This window comes from Anolis carolinensis, chromosome 6, assembly GCF_035594765.1.
Source record: "Anolis carolinensis isolate JA03-04 chromosome 6, rAnoCar3.1.pri, whole genome shotgun sequence".
Taxonomy (NCBI): domain Eukaryota; kingdom Metazoa; phylum Chordata; class Lepidosauria; order Squamata; family Dactyloidae; genus Anolis; species Anolis carolinensis.
The window spans coordinates 113,414,814-113,435,040 of record NC_085846.1 but is presented as its reverse complement, the minus strand read 5'-3'; the positions used below and the strand labels follow the sequence as shown (position 1 = coordinate 113,435,040).

General features: G+C 42.3%; 1 protein-coding gene across 2 annotated transcripts in view; it reads left to right on the top strand.

Annotated features, from left to right (window-relative positions):
- Positions 1-20,227, top strand: part of crhr2 (corticotropin releasing hormone receptor 2) — a 184,177-nt gene that overhangs the window by 159,918 nt on the left and 4,032 nt on the right. For both annotated transcript variants that reach the window (XM_008112212.3, XM_003221875.4), the window contains 3 exons: positions 6,074-6,159; positions 9,165-9,300; positions 10,288-10,329. In XM_008112212.3, coding sequence (XP_008110419.1) covers positions 6,074-6,159; positions 9,165-9,300; positions 10,288-10,329 — 264 coding nt within the window. The remainder of the gene's footprint in view (positions 1-6,073; positions 6,160-9,164; positions 9,301-10,287; positions 10,330-20,227) is intronic.

Genomic DNA, 20,227 nt, shown 5'->3' with positions numbered 1-20,227 from the left:
TCGTGGGTAATATAGTGTTCGCCAGGCTGTTGTTCCCCTCCCCCAGTGGATCTAGTTTAAAGTGCGCCTGATGAGGTTTGTGAGTCTGTGTGCAAAAAGATGTTTTCCTACTTGTGTGAGATGCACCCCATCGCTTGCCAGTAGTCCATCCTCTTGGAAGAGTAGACCATAGTCAAGGAAGCCAAAATGCTCCTCTTGACACCATTATTATTATTGACCTGTACTATTTTTCCGGCCCTTGTAGAGCCGTGTCCTACAACGGGGAGGAGGGATGAAAAGATCACAAGTACATTATACAGTTTTAGCTTTGTTCCCAGAGCTCGAAAATCATTTGTGATCTTTTGAAAAGTATGCCTAGCGGTGTCATTGGTACCTACATGAATCAACATAAGGTGGGGAGGGTGATGGGGCTTTAGGAGCCTGCTGAGCCTCTGAGTGATATGGTGTATTTTTGCCCCCGGGAGGCAGCATGTTTCTCGAGCCATCCCATCCGGTCTGGAAATGATGGCTTCCGTTCCTCTAAGGAGGGAGTCACCTACTACCAAGACCTGTTTCCTTTGAGGATTGACAGGGTCCCTTTTGTGCAAGACAGTGTGTATGTCCCCTGAAGAGTGTTCCTGTTGAAGTGAATCATGTAGGTGTAAAGTGTTGTCCTCCTCTTCAACATCCCCAGTGCATTCATCAATGACAATCCATTGAGATACATCCGAGAGCCCATTACTCTCCCAAGGATGTTCCTGTTGCTCCTGGTCTATGATTGGGGATGGAGCATTTGCATGATTACATAAGTGTGACTGTGGTGATGCACTGACCCCGTCAGGGCTATCCCCTGCGCATTGATCCAGGGTGGTCCACTGAGTGGTATCCTAAGAAACTGTGGTCCTCCACAAGATGTGTTTCCTGATTGTATGTTAATGATGTAAGAATTTCAAATCTGTTGTGTAAATGCAGCTGAGCAGAGGAGTTCTGCGGAGGCTGCCTGGTCCTGCGTCTCCTTCTATGGGTGACCTCCTTCCAAGCCTGAGGGTTGTCTACCTTTGAGTTGATCTCCCCATAAGGTTCCTGATCATGGTCTTGGTGGTGTTGGTGTGATGCAGGCTGCAGATCTACAGCAGCGTGTTGTGCAGTGTCCAAGAAGAGCTCGAGTGCCTGAATGTCCTTAAGGGTCTTAATACGGTGCTCGAGCTGTTGGATCCTCTGCTCCATCAGAGACATCTGTTTGCATTTGGAGCAGTTGTAGTTGTCTAGTTTTTGTGTGAAAAAGCGGAACATGCCACAGCTGGTGCATGTGATGGGAATGTTTTGCTTTTGTTGCATCTCTTGGTGAGCGTGGTGGCCAAGTGGGATCTTTGTACAGTTAAGTAATATGCACGCACTTTATGTGCAGAGTGCAACAAACCACCTCTTTGTGTATTTGTTTATGTTGCTTTGTTTCCTGTATGTAATGCAAAGGATAGTTAGTAAAGGTGCCTTTGGCAAATAAAGCTTTCCCAGAAACTCAATTAACAGGGGACAATGTCTGCTGTCAATCAACTTAAGTACCTGGCTCTCTTTCAACACAACAGTCACACAATCATTTTACAAAATGATTTGTTTTTGAAAACATGGTATTATCCCTCAGCATGACAATGAAATACAAAGAAAGAGGCTGAATAACTAGAAGGGGAAAAAACATCAAGGCAACTTGAAAGATTAATTAAAAAGAACATGCAGAGATTGGGGGAAGCCTCACTTCAGCAAGGTCAAGTGTACAGCATGTAATGGTTTGAAGATCTGGCGACTCTGCCTTTGTGTTGGTTTTTATATGTATAAAGAGACCAAGAAAGATCAGATATTATTAAATCTTTGCAAATTAAGGAGCTCAGGGAGGACCTATGGCCCAAAGCATGAGTGTTCAAATACTTGTTGCTGTTGTGTTGTCGAAGGCTTTCATGGCCGGAATCACTGGGTTGTTGTGAATTTCCCAGGCTGTATGGCCATGTTCCAGAAGCATTCTCTCCTGACATTTTGCCCACATCTATGGCAGGCATCCTCAGAGGTTGTGAGGTATATTGGAAACTCCAGAAGACTTCTTCATCTTCTTCAGCTGGGAAACAAAATACCAGAAATGGTACACTGTGGGAGCAAAGATAAGGTTTATATATCTGTGAAAGGTCCAGGGGGGAGAAAGAACTCTTGTCTGCTGGAGGCAAGTGTGAATGTTGCAATTTATCACCTTGATTAGCATTGAATAGCCTTGCAGCTTCAAAGCCTGGCTGTTTCCTGCCTGGAGGGAATTCTTTGTTGGGAGGTATTAGCTAGCCCTGATTGTTTCCTGTCTGGAATTACCTGTTTTCCGACCAGTGTTCTTTATTTATTGTCCTGATTTTAGTGTTTTTAATACTGGTAGCCAGATTTTGTTCATTTTCATGGTTTCTTCCTTTCTGTTGAAATTGTTGTCCTTGTGTATTTCACTGGCTTCCCTGTGTAGTCTGATATGGTGGTTAAGAGTGGTCCAGCATTTCTGTGTTCTCAAATAATATACTGTGTCCAGGTTGGTTCATAAAGTGCTCTGCTCTGGCTGACTGCTCTGGTTGAGTTAGTCTGCAGTGCTTTTCATGTTCCTTGATTCATGTTTGGCCAATGCTGCATTTGATGGTCCCTATGTAGACTTCTCCACAGCTTCATGGTATCCGGTAGACTCCTGCAGAGGTGAGAAGATCCCTCTTGTCCTTCGCTGACCATAGCATTTTTTGGATTTTCTTAGCGGGTCTGTAGATCGTTTATAGGTTGTGTTTCTTCATCAGCTTACCTATGCAGTCAGTGGTTCCCGTGATGTATGGTAAGATAACACTTTTACTTAGGGTGAATGTTTGCCTTGACTCTCATGGCTTGTTCTTGGCCTCGTAGATCTTTTGATATCTATAGTGGAGTTTCCATTGACCTGTAGAGCCCAGTTTAGGTGGTTTAGTTCACCTTTTCAAAACAAATGTCATGAGGGATATATAGGTTCAGGATCACTTAGCTGGAATCCCAAAATCTGAAATACTCCAAAATGTATGTGCTTGGAATAATGACTTCTGTTTACTGATGGTTTGTTGTGCTGGATTTGGCCCAGCTTGATTAAGGGTGCATCTACAATGTAGAATTAATGCAGTTTGACGCTACTTGAACTGCCATGGTTCAGTGTGATGGAATCCTGAAAAGTATCGTTTTCGAAGACCTTCTTTCTTCCTTCTCTGGCAAAGAGTGTAGACGCCTCACCAAACTACAACTCATAGGATTCCACTGCATTGAGCCATGGCTGTTAAAGTAGCATCAAACTGCATTAATCCTGCAGTGTAGATACATTATTATAGCTATTATTCGAGGTCGCATACACTGTGAGACTTCTCTAAAGCAAGTATGGGGTTTGTGTACCCCTCCAGATGTTGTTGCACTGCAACTCCCATCATCCATCACCATTGATCAGGGCTGATGGGAGCTGCAACTCAGCACCATGCATACATTTCTTTCAGACTATTTTGAATGCTAATAGCCATCACCTTATCTAGATATCATATAGTGGTTTTATCAGAGTAATAACGCAGCGCAGCAGAATCATGGATGGAATCAGTGGAACACTGAACGAAGTGACACCAGAGACTTTAGTAAAACTATATACAAAGTTTTACTGTAAGCAGTAATAAAGACAAACAGACTTGAAGACAATGGACACAGGACTTGACTTCTCAGCAGGCAGCAGAACAGAACTGAACTGATGAAATCAGTAATGCATACACACTTGTGTCTGGACACTCCCCAGTTCCAGCCACACATCAAGGTCAACACAGCTTCTTAGTAATTAACTCTTTTCAGACTATGTTACACTCTGGATGATGCAATCAGTATGCAATACATGCAAGACACAAATTGCATTTAAACACTACCAATACACAAATCCCACATTAACAGGTTTGAGTTTGGGATAAATCTCTGGGAGACCAGAGTTCAGATACCTGTTCAGCCATGGAAATGTACAGATGAGAGGTCACACTCTCTCAGCTTCTATGAATTGTCCTCTTCTGGTGTAGTTTCCCCAACACTTAGGGTGTATCTATATTGTAGAAGTAATGCCATTTGACACCACTTTCATGGCCATGGCTCAATGCAATGGATTCCTAGAAGGTGTAGTTTGGCGTGCCATGGCTCAATGTAATGGAATCATGGGAGCTGTAGCATTACAAGCACTTTATGGTAACAAAAGCTCTGGTCCATGACCTAGAAATGACTACGCTATCCATCTTTTCAGCATCTGAAAGCATCCAGACTTTGGAGAAGAGGACTCATCATGTGTCAGAGGACAGATGTGGCGGAGAGGCTAATGCATTTCTTTTTCCTCTTTATTCCCCCCTGACTCTTTTTCCGAAAGGGTTTCCACCTCTCACTTAGAGTGAATCAGCAGAGAGAGTTTGCCATAACGGAGCGGAGAAGCCTGCCTTTGCTGCTCTCCAAGGACAGAAGTGAATTCATTATGGGCCTGACCTTGTATTTCCAACCACAGCAAGAAATGTCTCTTGGATGCAAAAAAAAAAGCTTATCATATCACTCGTAGTATTATTATTTTTTTCAAATCTCTCTTCTTTTGTCCAAATTGATGCACTCAGAATGTTTCTATTTACTGAAAACATCCCTATCCTATAAATACCGTAACCAATTCAGAGGGAGGATTTAACCATGGGTGCACCTACACCAGGCATGGGCAAACTTTGGCCTTCCAGGTGTTTTGGACTTCAACTCCCACAATTCCTAACAGCCGGTAGGCTGTTAGGAATTGTGGGAGTTGAAGTCCAAAACACCTGGAAGGCTGAAGTTTGCCCATGCCTAATCTACACTGTAGAATCAATGCAGTTTGGGCTGCTATGGCTCAATGCTAAGAAACCATGGGAGCTGTAGTTTCATAAGGTCTTTAGCCTTCTCTGTCGAATAGTCCTGTAGCTTCACCAAACATTTCTCCTGCTGGTTTCAAACTACAGGAAAGGAAATTCCACCTGAACATTAGGAAGAACTTCCTAACTGTGGGAGCTGTTCAGCAGTGGAACTCTCTGCCGCAGAGTGTGGTTGAGGCTCCTTCTTTGGAGGCTTTCAAACAGGCTGGATGCCTATCTGTCGGGGGTGCTTTGAATGAGATTTTCCGACTTCTTGGCAAGGGGTTGGACTGGATAGCCCATGAGGTCTTTTCCAATCTAGGATTCTATTATTCCACTAGCTGTGCCCGGCCACGCGTTGCTGTGGCGAAGTATGGTGGTATGGGAAATAAAGTACTGAGGAATTGGTGGTAGTTAAGGTAAAGGGTCCCCTGGGCTGAGTGGGTTGCTAGGAGACCAAGTGAGCAGAGCTTAGCCTTCTAACTGGCAGCAATTGGATAAAAACAATTATTCCTCTCCCTCTAATTAGGACTTCATTTTTCTTTTCTTTTTGTTGTATCAACCTAGAGGCATGGATGAGGGGTTATGCTGTCAATTTTCGAAGTTGTGCGGTGTTTACTTTTGTTGTTTTGTCCGCTGCCGTGATGCCATCACTCTTTTATATATATAGATAGCAGTTAAAGTGGTGCCAAACTGCATTAATTTTATAGTGTAGATGTACCTCCAGGCTACACGACCCTGATGTAGGATGGAAATTTTAGAACACCAATATCGAGTTATAGCATTACGCAGAAATGTTATGCTTAAAATATAGTCTGAGTCTTCATGTCTAACAAATTGGAAATATTTCTGAGAGCTCCATTGGCACCAAATAAAATTGCTTTGGGAAACAGGCAGCTGATGAGACCTGATTTCCCACATTTTCCCTCCTTGAATACCTTCTCGGCTCAAGAGCAGCAAGAGCAGGACTTCATTAGGTCTGAACATTTTGTTCCTAAATTGAAACCCATCTTACAAGCAAATAAAAATGGAATATATAAGGAAATAAATTGATTTCCATCCCAAAAGTTATTGCAACTTGGACAAGAGAGATTTCATCGGGGATTGCACACATTTTCAATAGTTTGTCTGTGTTTTCTACATATTGATGTCTTCTCCCTTTTCTCTCTTTCTGTTTTGTTTCACAGATAAACTTTGTATTTCTGTTCAACATAGTTAGGATTTTGATGACGAAACTGCGAGCTTCAACCACATCAGAAACAATACAATACAGGTACGTTGAGTAATTGTTAGTGAGTATTACTTTCAAAACATTTATCTGTCATTGCTTTTAAATACGGTGCAGAAAACTAGTGCAGAAAACATTCTACGTGCATTAAAAACAAATATGGCCCTTGAACAGGCAACACAGAAGTCATTCTGTGCAGAATAATTTTCAGAAAAGAATTTGCAAATTACAGATAAACTTTTGTACAAATGCTGAGATACTTATTTTCTCCAGGAGAAAGTAGAAAATTCATAATAATAAATGTGTTGTAGTCCAAGGCTTTCATGGCCAGAATCATTGGGCTGCTGTGAGTTTTCCAGGCTGTATGGCCATATTCCAGAAGCATTCTCTCCTGACGTTTTGCCCACATCTATGGCAGTTATTCTCAGAGATTGTGAGGTCTGTTGGAAACTAAGTAAGTGGGGTTTATATATCTGTGGAAAGTCCAGGTTGGGGAAAAGAACTCTTGTCTGCTTGAGGCAAATGTGAATGTTGCATTTGGCCACCTTAATTAGCATTGAATAGCTTAGCAGCTTCAAAGCCTGGCTGCTTCCTGTTTGGGGGGATCCTCTGTTTGGAGGTGTTAGCTGGCTCTGGTTGATTCATGTCTGGAATTCCTCTGTTTTCTGAGTGTTGTTCTTTATTTACTGTCCTGATTTTAGAGTTGCAAAGCCATTCAATGCTAATCAAGGTGGCCAATTGCAACCTTCACACTTGCCTCCAACGGACAAGAGTTCTTTCTCCCACCTTGGACATATATAAACCCACTTGCCTAGTTTCCAACAGACCTCACAACCTCTGAGGAGGCCTGCCATAGATGTGGGTGAAACATCAGGAGAGAATGCTTCTGGAACATGGCCATACAGCCTGGAAAACTCACAGCAACCCAATAAAAGTGTTGTCAGTTCATCCACTGTCATTGAGAGGGGAAGAAAAATCTTTGAAGGCTAACTTTTGATTCAATTCCCATCATCCCCTGCCACGTTGGTTGGGGATTCTGGGAGTTGTAATCCAGAATGGAGCTTTTCCCAGCACTTGGAAAAACCGTCACAGACTCTTGGGCAAAGAAAACGGACCCTGTTGGACTAGATGGAGAAATAGGGGTGTGTATACACTGCAGAATTAATGCAGTTTGACCCCACTTTAAAAGATGTGACTCAATGCTATGGAATCATGGGATGTGTAGTTTTATAAGGTCTTTATCCTGCTTTGCTGAAGAGTGGTAGTGTCTCACCAAACTACAACCCCTTAAATTTTAGCATTGAGCCGCACAATAGATAAAGTGCATTAATATCAGGTGCATCTACACTGTAGAATTAATGCAGTTTGACACCACTTGGGCTCCCATGGCTCAATGCTGTGGAATCCTGGGAGTTGCAGTTTTGCATCTAGCCTTCTCTGCCAAAGGGTGCTAGTGCCTCACCAAACTACAGTTCCCAGGATTACATAGGATTGAGCCACGGTGGTTAATGTGGTATTAAAACTGTATTGATTTTACAATGTAGATGCACCCAGAAAGAGAAACTGCTCCCAAAGTAATACAGGATTCCATGGGTCCAGAACTCCAATGCATACAACCGGTTAAAAAGGAGTGAACAAAAAAAGGAGTGATATAAAAGTTTAAAACTTAGTGAGCATAGATTGCATTCTCTGGAATCTAGAAAGGAGCTATTAGGATGTCTCCAAGCCTCCATTGTCTTGTGTAGTGACATCTGTGTCCTTTCAAACCCTTATTATTTTGACAAACCTCAATCCTTCTTGCTAAACATACATATATTTTGCCGCTTTCGCACCTTGCAATTAGGGAAGTCAGTCTGGTGTCATGGTTTGAGTTCCCTTGCAGCCGGGTAAAAACAGACACCTATTATTATAATGAAAATTAAAAACTCAGACCTGTTACGGCTGAGATTTTTCTGCAAAATGTCACCATGCAAATTCTAAAATCACCCTCCTTTTAATTACATCTCTCAGGCTTCTATCTGCTGTGCTTTGGCTCAGTCGAAGAAGATTTCCTAACACTGACAATCCAGATTTGCTGAGTGCAATGCAAAGACCAGAGACCTCAATCCTTGAAGCCATATATAGTATGCCTACACTGTAGAATTAATACAGTTCGATACCACTTTAGCTGGCATGGCTTTGTGCTATGGAATCATGGGACATTGCAGAACTACATATCCTGGGATTCCATAACATTGAGCCATGGAAGGTAAAGTGGTGCAAAACTGCATTAATTCTACAGTGTAGATGCACCCCTTGAAAGCCCCAGTTTGCATCAATAATGACAGCTCTGACCAAAGGGCATGCAGATAAGAAAGTTAAAGTAGTTGTTGTTTATTAATGTGCTGACCAATGAAAATCAGCATATATTTGAATACAACTAAATGAATACAGTATAAAAGCACGACAATACGGCAAGTTTGCATGGTTGCATTTCCGTTGGACTGATTTCCTATCGTTTGTCCCAAGAAGAACTACTGAATCAATTGGATTTAGAACAAGACTCAGAAAACGGGAAATCCAGGCAGGAAACAATCAGGACCAGCTAACACCTACCAACAAAGGATTCCCCCAGGCAGGAAGCAGCCAGGCTTTGAAGCAGTAAAGCCATTCAGTGCTAATCAAGGTGGCCAATGGCAACATTCACACTTGCCTCCAACGGACAAGAGTTCTTTCTCCCACCTTGGACATATATAAACCCACTTGCCTAGTTTCCAACAGACCTCACAACCTCTGAGGATGCCTGCCACAGATGTGGGATAAACATCAGGAGAGAATGCTTCTGGAACATGGCCATACAGCCCGGAAGACTCACAGCAACCGAGGTTGAATTGGTTGAGACTTGGTGAGATATTCATTGAAAAACTAGAGCAAAATGTGCTGCAGGTTTTTGCAGTTTAATAAATTTTCGCCATGTTTTTATGATAGAGCCAATTAGGAAACAACATTTATAACCTAGGAACAAAACTTGTGTTACATGGTATTCTTCTTCTTCCATCCTTCTTCAACAGGAAGGCGGTCAAAGCAACCTTAGTGCTCCTGCCTCTGCTGGGAATCACCTACATGCTCTTCTTCGTCAACCCGGGAGAAGACGACATCTCCCAGATCTTCTTCATCTACTTCAATTCCTTCTTGCAGTCTTTTCAGGTAGGAGATGAGAAAAGGAATGTGTGGAACATAGAGTGGTTCCCTGAGATATCAGAGACTCCCAAGGCTTGCAGCATGCAACATCATTAGAATGTCTTGCATTGACCATACAGATGGTGAACAAGCCATGCACATGCTGAATGAAGATGATGGGAACTTTATTGTGTCAGAAGCAAATTGAGAATACAGTTATAATGTATACGTAGGAAAACCACTAACAAAGTTAAAAACTTGGCATTATACTAAATTTCTTTTGACCAGAAACTGGCCACTTGGAATGCCTCTAGTGTTGCTATAAGAAGGTCCTCCATTGTGCATGTGGCAGGGCTCAGACTGCATTGTAGTAAGGGGTCTTTGGTTTGCTCTCCTCCACACTTGCATGTTGTGCACTCCACTTTGTACCCCATTTCTTAAGGTTGGCTCTGCATTTTGTGGTGCACAGTCCGTTCAGTGCCTTCCAAGCCATCTAATCTTCTGTGTGCCCAGGAGGGAGTTTCTCATCTGGTATCAGCCATTGATTGAAGTTCTGGGTTTTAACCTGCCACTTTTGGACTCTCGCTTGCTGAGGTGTTCCTGTGAGTGCCTCTGTAGATCTTAAGAAGCTATTTCTTGATTTAAAGCATTGGCATGCTGGCTGGTATCCAAACAGAGGGTGAATCATAGATGTCAATGCCTCGGTCCTTTCATTGCTGGATCCTACTTCCCTATCGATGTCAGGTGGTGCAATACCGGCTAAACAGGATAATTTCTCCAGCAGTGTAAGGCGTAGACATCCTGTGATAATGCGGCATGTCTCATTAAGGGCCACTTCCACTGTTTTATAGTGGTAAGATGTGTTCCACACTGTGTATGCGTACTCAGCAGAGTAGCAAAGTGCATGGGCAGATGTCTTCACTGTGTCTGGTTGTGATCACCAGGTTGTGCCAGTTCATCGTTCTCTTGGGCAGAAAAAAATAACATTGTGCTATTTTCTTCTTTTCTTTTTAGGGCTTTTTTGTGTCTGTGTTTTACTGCTTCTTAAATGGCGAGGTAAGTTGCGCTGTCGATCCATCTATGACGCCATATAATACAGTTTGAAGCTGCATTGTGTCGTCAGTGTAGGCTCTTATAATACAGTTAATCTGCATTATAGGAGTATACACTGACAATGTAAAGCAGTCTCAAATGACATTATATGGTGACGAAGGCTTTCACGGCCGGAATCATTGGGTTGCTGTGAGTTTTCTGGCCTGTCTGACCATGTTCCAGAAGCATTCTCTCCTAATGTTTCACCCACACCTATGGCAGGCATCCTCAGAGGTTGTGAGGTCTGTTGGAAACTAGGCAAGTGGGGTTTATATACATGTGAAATAATGTCCAGGGTCAGGACAGTAAATAAAGAACAACACTTAGAAAACAAGGGGATTCCAGACAGGAAACAACCAGGGCCAGCTAACACCGCCAACAAAAGATTCCCCCATGCAGGAGGCAGCAAGGCTTTGAAGCTGCAAGGCTATTCAATGCTAATCAAGGTGATTAATTGCAACATTCACACTTGCCTCCAACAGACAGGCGTTCTTGCTCCCACCCTTGACTTTTCACAGATTTATAAACCTTATCTTTGCTCTCAATCATGTTGTTGCAAAGTCCCTTTTCTGGTATTTTGTTTCCCAGCTGAAGAAGATGAAGGAGTCTTCTGGAGTTTCCAATATACCTCACAACCTCCAGGCTTTGAAGCTGCAAGGCCATTCAGTGCTAATCAAGGTGGCCAATTGCAACATTCACACTTGGCTCAAGCAGACAAGGGTTCTTTCTCCCACCCCGGACATCATTCCACAGATATATAAACCCCACTTGCCTAGTTTCCAACAGAGCTCGCAACCTCTGAAGATGCCTGCCATAGATGTGGGTGAAACATTAGGGGAGAATGCTTCTGGAACATGGCCATACATCCCAGAAAACTAACAGCAACCCAACATTATATGGTATTGTAGGCATAACTCATGCCTGCTTGTATAGTCTGTTAGCCCAAAGCTAATGGGTTTTAGCAAATAGAAAAAAATTGAACTTTCTCAAATAACCGACCCCATCAATTGCATCCTAGCCACAGCCTTGATAATACGGCTCCTACAGTGCAGTTTTGAAAAGTTTTTTTTTTTTCATCTGGTATATAACAGGGGAAATGATTGTGTGATGCCACGTTTTATAATGCCACTTCAAAGCTGTTTTCATTGCTCACGCCCACTCCCCATTTTCCCATTATGAGCTGTTTTATTTCTCGTCTCTCTTCTCCGCACTCCGGGGAGAAGCCCTCTGTCTTCCGTCTCCAAACCATTCATTATCTTCTCAGCAATTCCACTCAGTGAGGCCAATGTCATCTTTTCCCCTTGTCTTCTTCCTGCACTGATCCGGACACTTTTTCGGGGTCCATAATAACAATGCCATTCATTCCTGCCTCTCTTCTCTATATCCGTTCCACCTTTTTTTTGTGTGTGTCGACCTGACCGGCACCGGATACGACATCCCATTAGTTCAGACGATGGCACTGATGATAATAATTTACAGATTCATTTGGCTTCTTGTTCTGCCTGTGCCTTTCTCAGCTTTCCTCTTGGCAAGTTAAGTAAAGCAAAGGTCTTCAGGGACTTGTTTGCCATGACCCTTCAGCGCAGCACTTTGCAATTACAGTTGCGCTTCTGGAAACCTACAAATGTAGGCTTTGCTCCTGCTTTAAATTGTACAGAAGATTTGCTGGTGCTGGAATTTGCCACTGGGAGAACTCCCATTAATCTCATAGCAACTGCGGAATGAGTGGCTGTGAAATAAGGAGCAGATTTGCCAATCTTGCAGTAGCAAATCCACTTGCCACCCATAAAGAATTGGTAACATTTGGCTTGTGGGAGTTGAAGTCCAAAACACCTGGAGGGCCAAAATTTGCCCATGCCTGGTCTAGGCTGTAGAATTATGCATGTACCATGGCTCAGTGCTATGGAATTGTGGGAGTTATAGTATTACAAGGACTTTAGCCTTCTCTGCCAAAGAGTATTGGTGCCTTACCAAACTACAACTTCCAGGAATCCATTGCACTGAGCCATGGCCATGAAAGTGGTGTCAAATGGCATCACTTCTACGATACAGATATACCCTAAGAGTCGGAAAAACTACACCAAGAGAGGACAATGGTATGTGTGAAGTAGATCTAGGGGTCTTAGTGGACCACAAGCCGAACATGAGCCAACAGTGTGATGCTGCAGCTAAAACAGCCAATGCGGTTCTAGATTGTGTTTGTATGAGCATGGTGCCCAAAGCAAGTAAAGTATTTGTGCCACTGTATTTTGCTTTGGTCTGATCTCACCTGGAATATGACTGTGCCCAGTTCTGGGAAAAATAATTCAAAAAGAATATGGACAAGCTAGAATCTGTCCCGAGATGAGTAGATAGGATTGGGAGGGATGGTTCTGTAACTACAGTAGAGTCCCACTTATCAAACATAAACGGGCCTGCAGAACGTTGGATAAGCTAATATGTTGGATAATAAGGAGGGATCAAGGAAAAGTCTATTAAACATCAAATTAGGTTATAATTTTACAAATTAAGCACCAAAACATCATGTTCTACAACAAATTTGACAGAAAAAGTAGTTCAATACGCAGTAATGCTACGTAGTAATTACTGTATTTACGAAATTAGCACCAAAATATCACGATGTATTGAAAACATTGACTACAAAAATGCGTTGGATAATCCAGAACGTTGGATAAGCGAATGTTGGATAAGTGAGACTCTACTGTATGTTCAAACTCTTGGATCCTACGATTCGTCCTTCTGAATTACATTATGTAACACAATTTTTGTTCCTGGGTTATAAATGCCATTTCCATAAAAACATGGAAAAGGTTTATCAAACTGCAAAAACTTTGTTTTTGTGGGACATCCTGCAGCACATTTTGCGATAGTTTTTCATTGAATAGCTCACAGAGTCTCAATCAATTCAACATAATTTGTGGCAGCCACAGAAAGAGAGTTTCTGGAGTAGAACAACTACTTTCAAAGGAAGTCCTGCACAATTAAACAATAAATAAGACTTTCAACCTAGGAAAAGAGAAGTTTTCAAATTTTGTTGCATAGTGTTGCTTTGTGGAAAAAATAATAATTTATGTAGTATTTTATGGAGCCAAATTGTAATTTTTTTTTCATAGAGTCTTTTAAGTCCATTTTAAGACCAGGAAATAATAAAACGCCCCTTGATCTACTCACATTTGCGTGTTTTCGAACTGCTAGGTTGGTAGAATCTTGGGCTAACGGCGGGAGCTCACCCCACTCCCAGATTCAAACCACCAACCTTTCAGTCAGCAAGTTCAGCAGCTCAGCGGTTTAACCCACTGCACCACCGGGGTCTCTAAAAACATATGCATTATATATATATATATATATATATATATATATATATATATATATATATATACACACACACACACACACACACACACACACACATACACACACACATACATACAGAGTTAAACTTAAAATGTACCTGTTCCAACTTACATGCAAATACAATTTAAGAGCAAACCTGCAGAACCTCTCTTGTTCATAACTTGGGGACTGCAGGTATATAAACCCTTCTGATGGTACAGTGTGGAAAGTAACATTCACTAAGGTCTCCTGGAAAGCTAATGCTATCCCTTTGCTTCCCACCTTTGCCACCGTTTTTAGTATTTTCTTATTTGATATGCCACCTTTTAACCCAGTCTGGGATCCAAGGCAGCTAAAGGTTAAAACAATAGTCACCTGCAAATCAATACCCATCTCTGTTGAGTTGAAGTCATGCTATTCCAACCTCTCAGGAAAAGGAGGACACAGGTCACAGTTACTTCTGACCCTTCCCAGCTGCCTCAATGGCTCACCTGGGTACAATTTAAGATTGGCAGCTTCTTTCCAAAGAAGAAAGAAACAGCAGCTTTGCTAAAGATTTCGGTTGAAGCAAGGTGACTTTTTGTTGTTGGCCAGACAGCAGTCGCTTTCGACAGGCAACAGTGAGCTTCCCATTGGCAAAGAATATTCTTTGTTGGCCAGCGGGCTCTCTGGCAAGCTTAAAGTCTAAAGAGAGATTTTAGGAAATCTTGTATGCCTCCAAGTCGTTTCAGATTTATAGCAATATGCCATCGTATTATTATCAGGCGCTCTAGCAGATAACTCTGTTTTTACTTGATCTGCTTGCAAGTCAGAGCAGTGGGGAGAAACTGGCTTTTGTTTTCTTTCTGTTAGTTATCTCTCTAATCTTCCCCTCTGGGAAGCTCGTCTTCCCAGTTCTTTTCGCGTTCATCCCAACTTCTAGCAAAGATGTTAGAAGAAAGTCAACAATTATGGTAAAAGATCAGGAAGCTAAGTCCTAAGGTTGGATCTACACTACTCTACAGCTCAGAATCTGGCCCGAGTTTATTTTCTTATCCCAGATTATCTGGCAGTATAGACACATATCTCCTGCCAACCTAGCAGTTCGAAAACATGCCAATGTGAGTAGATCAATAGGTACTGCTCCAGCAGGAAGGTAACAGCGCTCCATGCAGTCATGCCAGCCATATGAACTTGGAGGTGTCTATGGACAACGCCAGCTCTTCAGCTTAGAAATGGAGATGAGCACCAACCCTCAGAGTCGGTCACGGCTGGACTTAATGTCAGGGGAAACCTTTATCTTTACCTATAGAAACATATAATCCAGTTCAAATAAAATAATCTAGGATCAGATCCTGGGACATAGGGCAGTGTAGAGCCAGCCTAAGTCTCATCCACACTGACTATTTAAACCAGTTTGGAACTAGCTTGGCAGATATCTCTTTGACTGTGAGGATGATTGGACTGCCATGCCTAGGTTTGAAGCCAGGAAGATGATTACATTAAATGCTAAATGTGACTTTGAAACACTTTGTATTATTCTATGATTCTAAGTGATAGTTAGAAGCAGAGGGCATTTTTTGGCATCCCACTTCCGAATGCTATAATGCACTTCAGCTGAGCCAGGTGCCTACAATGCACTTCAAAGTCTGCAGAACTGATTTTGTGTTGAGGTGTGGTTTCCATTTGGGGGTTGCTGATACACATTAAGGGGCTTAACCTGGACTTTCCTGTGGTTTAACTTAATGAAGATTACTCAACTTAATTTGCGCCACTTACATTTTGTAGTTACTACAGTTGCAAATCAGCTTGAAGCTGCATTAAATGGTCAGTGTAGATGGGGCTTAAGAACCTCTAGTTTGCCTTCCAACATGACTCTGTGATCAGCTTCCACCAGAAATCGAACATGGAGTTCCATGAAGGGACCTAGAGATCTTTAGAGAAAACATTTGTGAATAATCAAATCCGCTCTCCATTGTGCATTTTGTTGTGTGTTTAGCTATGCAACATTGTCATTCCACACGAGGGTCACATAGGGAAGAAAGCTTTGGGCCCAGAGGTGGAGACATATGGTGGGAGGAGGCAACAGAGGATCCCATCTTAGAGATGTAAACAGTGCGTTTGTTGTCATCCGTAGCCTTGAGATGCCATCTCTGACACTTCTGCATTCCCAATTCACTCAACAGTAGTGGAAAAAAACCCTAAGTGGCAGATCCATCATAAAAGACCGTCTGGTTGTGCGTGTGTGCATTGCGTTGCCAACCTTGAAAAATCTATTTCTGAACAGCGTACCATGCAACTCGGAGACGGCCTGAGGAGCACGAAGCTCCCATCTGCTTCATTGTACACTGGGCTGCATTGTGAATTTAACAGCCTAGAAACCTGCCATAATAACCCATTATGGATCTCTCTTTCAAGGGTGAACCATCCACCCTGTCTATACACCAATGTTGAAAGAAGAGTTTTTCAGTGAGTGCCCTTTGTAATGGAAGCATGCAGTTGTTATATGCCAGTAACTTCAGTTTTGTGACTGCCACAAACTATGTTGAATTGGTTCAGACTCAATGAGATATTCATTGGAAAACTAGAGCAAAATGTGCTGCAGGGTGCCCCTCCTACAGTTTAATATACTTAATCTACTTTGCTATACTTTTTCCATGTTTTTATGATAGAACCAATTAGGAAATGACATTTATAATCCAGGAACCAAAAGTGTGTTACATAGTGTAATGGGCTATTATGACAATGGGGGTTTCAGAGTTGGTAAATTCATTTTCGTTTTGTTTTTAAAACAAGTAATTATGATTTCAGTATTCATTTATAGAGGACAAGGGAGTGTTACATCTGCATGCAAGAAGTGCTAAAGCTTGCAACTTGAAAAATTACTCTTTTGGACTACAATATCCAATATCCCCTTCCAGCATAACAATAATAACAACAACAGCAGCAATAATAATAATAATAACAACAACAACAACAACAACAACAACAACAACAGTCCTAAATGCTTGGGAAGTGTTCGACTTGTGATTTTGTGATACGAAATCCAGCATATCTTTCTTGTTCGCTGTGTCATACTATGTCGTTGTGTCAAATAATAATAATAATAATAATAATAATAATAATAATAATAATAATAATAATAATAATAATATATGTATTACCCACCTCTTCTTATGGTTCCTTATGGCCAAGGGTCATGCTAAATTGGAGATTCTGGACATTGCATTATAAAACACACATTTGAGTCTAAATCAATGGTTCTCAGCCTGTGAGTCTCCAGATGTTTTGGCCTTCAACTTCCAGAAATCCTAACTGCTGGTTAATTGGCTGGGATTTCTGGGAGTTGTAGGCCAAAACACCTGGGAACACACAGGTTGAGAGCCACTGATCTAAATGAAGGGCATTGGGAAGGATAGAGAGTGGGATAGGATGGAAAACCTTGGAATTTGTAGGAAAAATGAGCAAAGATTTTCCATCCTACTTGGATGGTGTAAACCTTTACCCATGTAGTCATACTATAACACACTTTTGCTGAACATTGGCATTGTACAACTAGTTGTGTATTGGTCTTAATGTCTTGTTGTGAACTGCAGTGCAGTAATCAATTCGAGATCTAATGAAGGAATGGACCACCATGATCACATCAGGCTTTTCAAGATACGGTCTCAGCTGGCACACAAGTTTTAACTGTGGAAGAGCCATCCTGACCACTACCGACACCTAGGCTTCAAATGTCAATACTGAGACCAGGAGGGTTAGGGTTAGGCCCCCCAGACTGCAGACCTGTAATCTCCTCATGCACAGGTTGCCACCCTAGACCCCAATCGGCCTCGCAACTGACCAGGAGGACCTCTGTCTTGTCTGGATTTAGCTTCAGTTTGTTAGCCCTCATCCAGCTCTACACAGCTGCCAAGCACTGGTTAAGGATATAAGGTGCTTCCTTGGATTGAGGTGGAAACGAATAATAGAATTGTGTGTCATCTGGGGGGCCGGGCTGTGGCGCAGGCTGGTGAGCAGCCTGCTGCAATAAATCACTCTGACCATGAGGTCATGAGTTCGAGGCCAGCCCATGGCAGGGTGAGCACCCGTCAATTAAAAAATAAAAAAATAGCCCCTGCTCGTTGCTGACCTAGCAACCCGAAAGATAGTTGCATCTATCAAGTAGGAAATAAGGTACCACTTATAAAGTGGGGAGGCAAATTTAACTAATTTACTACGTTGGAATGTGGAAGTGCCGTCACAGTGGATGATGAAGCAGCTGCTCCCCCCTGTGGCTAGAATCGAACATCCACTCAGGAGAAGGTTAAATTGCCTCTGCATCTGTCTCTGTCTCGGTTCTATGTGTATATGGGCATTGAATGTTTGCCCTATATGTACATAATGTGATCCGCCCTGAGTCCCCTTCGGGGTGAGAAGGGCGGAATATAAATACTGTAAAAAATAAATAAATAAATAAACTCCAAAACTCCGGATGACCTCACCTAGTGGTTTCATGTAGATATTGGAAAGCATGGGGGATAAAATGACCCCACAAGCTAAGGGCCAGGAGTCCGAGCAGGCACTCCCCAGCACCACTATCTGGTTCTGGCCCTCCATGAATGAGCGAAGCCACTGCAGCGCAATGCCCCCAAGTCCCATCCCAGAGAGTTGAACCAGAAAAATACCATGGTTGATGATACTGAAAGCCGTTGAGAGATCCAGGAGAACCAAGAACCAAGAGGGATGCATTCATCCTGTCTAGTTCTCTGCAGAGGTCATCCACCAAAGTGACCAAAGCTGTGTCCATTCCATAGTTTTGTTTTTAGTGTTGTGAGTTGCTCTGAGTCTCATTTATAATAAATAATATTTTTTTTAAAAAAAATCGTGTCAGGAGCGACTTGAGAAATTGCAAGTCACTTCTGGTGTGAGAGAATTGGCCATCTGCAAGGACGTTGCCCAGGAGACACCCAGATGTTTTTGATGTTTTTACCATCCTTGTAGGAGGCTTCTCTCATGTCCCCGCATGGAGCTGAAGCTGATATAAGGAGCTCATCTGCGCTCTCCCCGGGTGGGATAATAATTTATAATTTATAATAATAACAATAATAATTCCAGCTGGAATCTTGTGTGTGTCTCTGTGTGAAAAAAAAACCCAAAGTATTTCCTGGACACGAAGCAGTATTTTCTGCTTAGGAAATAATCGTGCTCCTTTCTGTGCAAAATAATGTGCCATTTTGGTTTTGATCAGAATAAATCCCTACCTATGAATAATCTTCACACCATGCAGTTTTGGACCACTTTTCTTCCACTGAGAAAAATTGCAATTTTTTTCTTTCCATTTCTTGGGAGGGTTGCTGGCTTTGGGAGGGAGGGATGAAAAGCACACTTTCCTTACACACTTAATGGGGAGGAAAGGAGCCCTCGGGGAGCTCAGGGCTAATAGGATTTAAAAGAGCTTAGCCTTGGCTGGGTTCTGCTGCAAAGAGGAGCGGGAATTGAAACAGTTGCATGAATTTTGGAATCGGCGACATAATGTGGTGGCATGTAAAGCTTCTGTTTAGAAGACCTTCCAACTAGCAAGGGTCCTTTCTCAGGATGCTCCATCCCATCTCTCTGCAGTTTTCAATGCTTCCATTCCACATTCAGCATTTCACATTCACTGAGCATGTTTAGTCATCCTAATTCTGTTTAGGATTTATTTTTTCTTTTGAAAGGTTTGGTTTTATCCCAGGCCTACCTGACTCCCCTCTTTTACCTGAGTTATGTTGCATTGACTCCATAAATGTATGAGTGAGTATATGTTTCAGACATCCATCTATGATTCTATGATTCTATGATTCCACATGTCATCGAATCATAGAATCATCAATTTGAAAGAGACCCCAAGGGCCATCCAGTCCAACTACTTTCTGCCATGCAAGAACACACAATCAAAGCACCCCCAACAGATGGCCATCTTCTACTTAAAAACCTCCAGAGACTGAGAATCCATTGGATTTCACCATTGGACAGCTCTGACCATTTAACGCCTTTTGTGGGTTTGCTTATTCATATATTTGATTAATATGTTCTCCCTAGGAATCTCTAGGTCCTCCATTATGACTTTATTATTTATTTATTTATTTATTTATTTACAGTATTTATATTCCGCCCTTCTTTCTCACCCCGAAGGGGACTCAGGGCGGCTCACATTACACATATAGGCAAACATTCAATGCCTTTTAACATAGAACAAGACGAGACAAACATAGGCTCCCAGCGGGCCTCGAACTCATGACCTCCTGGTCAGAGTGATTCATTGCAGTGATTCATTGCAGCTGCTCTCCAGCCTGCACCACAGCCTGAGCAAACTTCTGGCAGAAGCTGACAGAGAATTATGTGAAGGACCTAGATATACCTGGTGAGAATCCTTCTCTAGGTGTTTGCCTATCCTCAAGTTGATCTTAGTCATACTAGAGATACTTAAAAAGGTAAAGGTTTCCCCTGAAGTTAAGTCCAGTCATGTCTGACTCTGGGGTTGGTGCTCATCTCCATTTCTAAGCCGAAGAGCCAGCGTTGTCCGTAGACA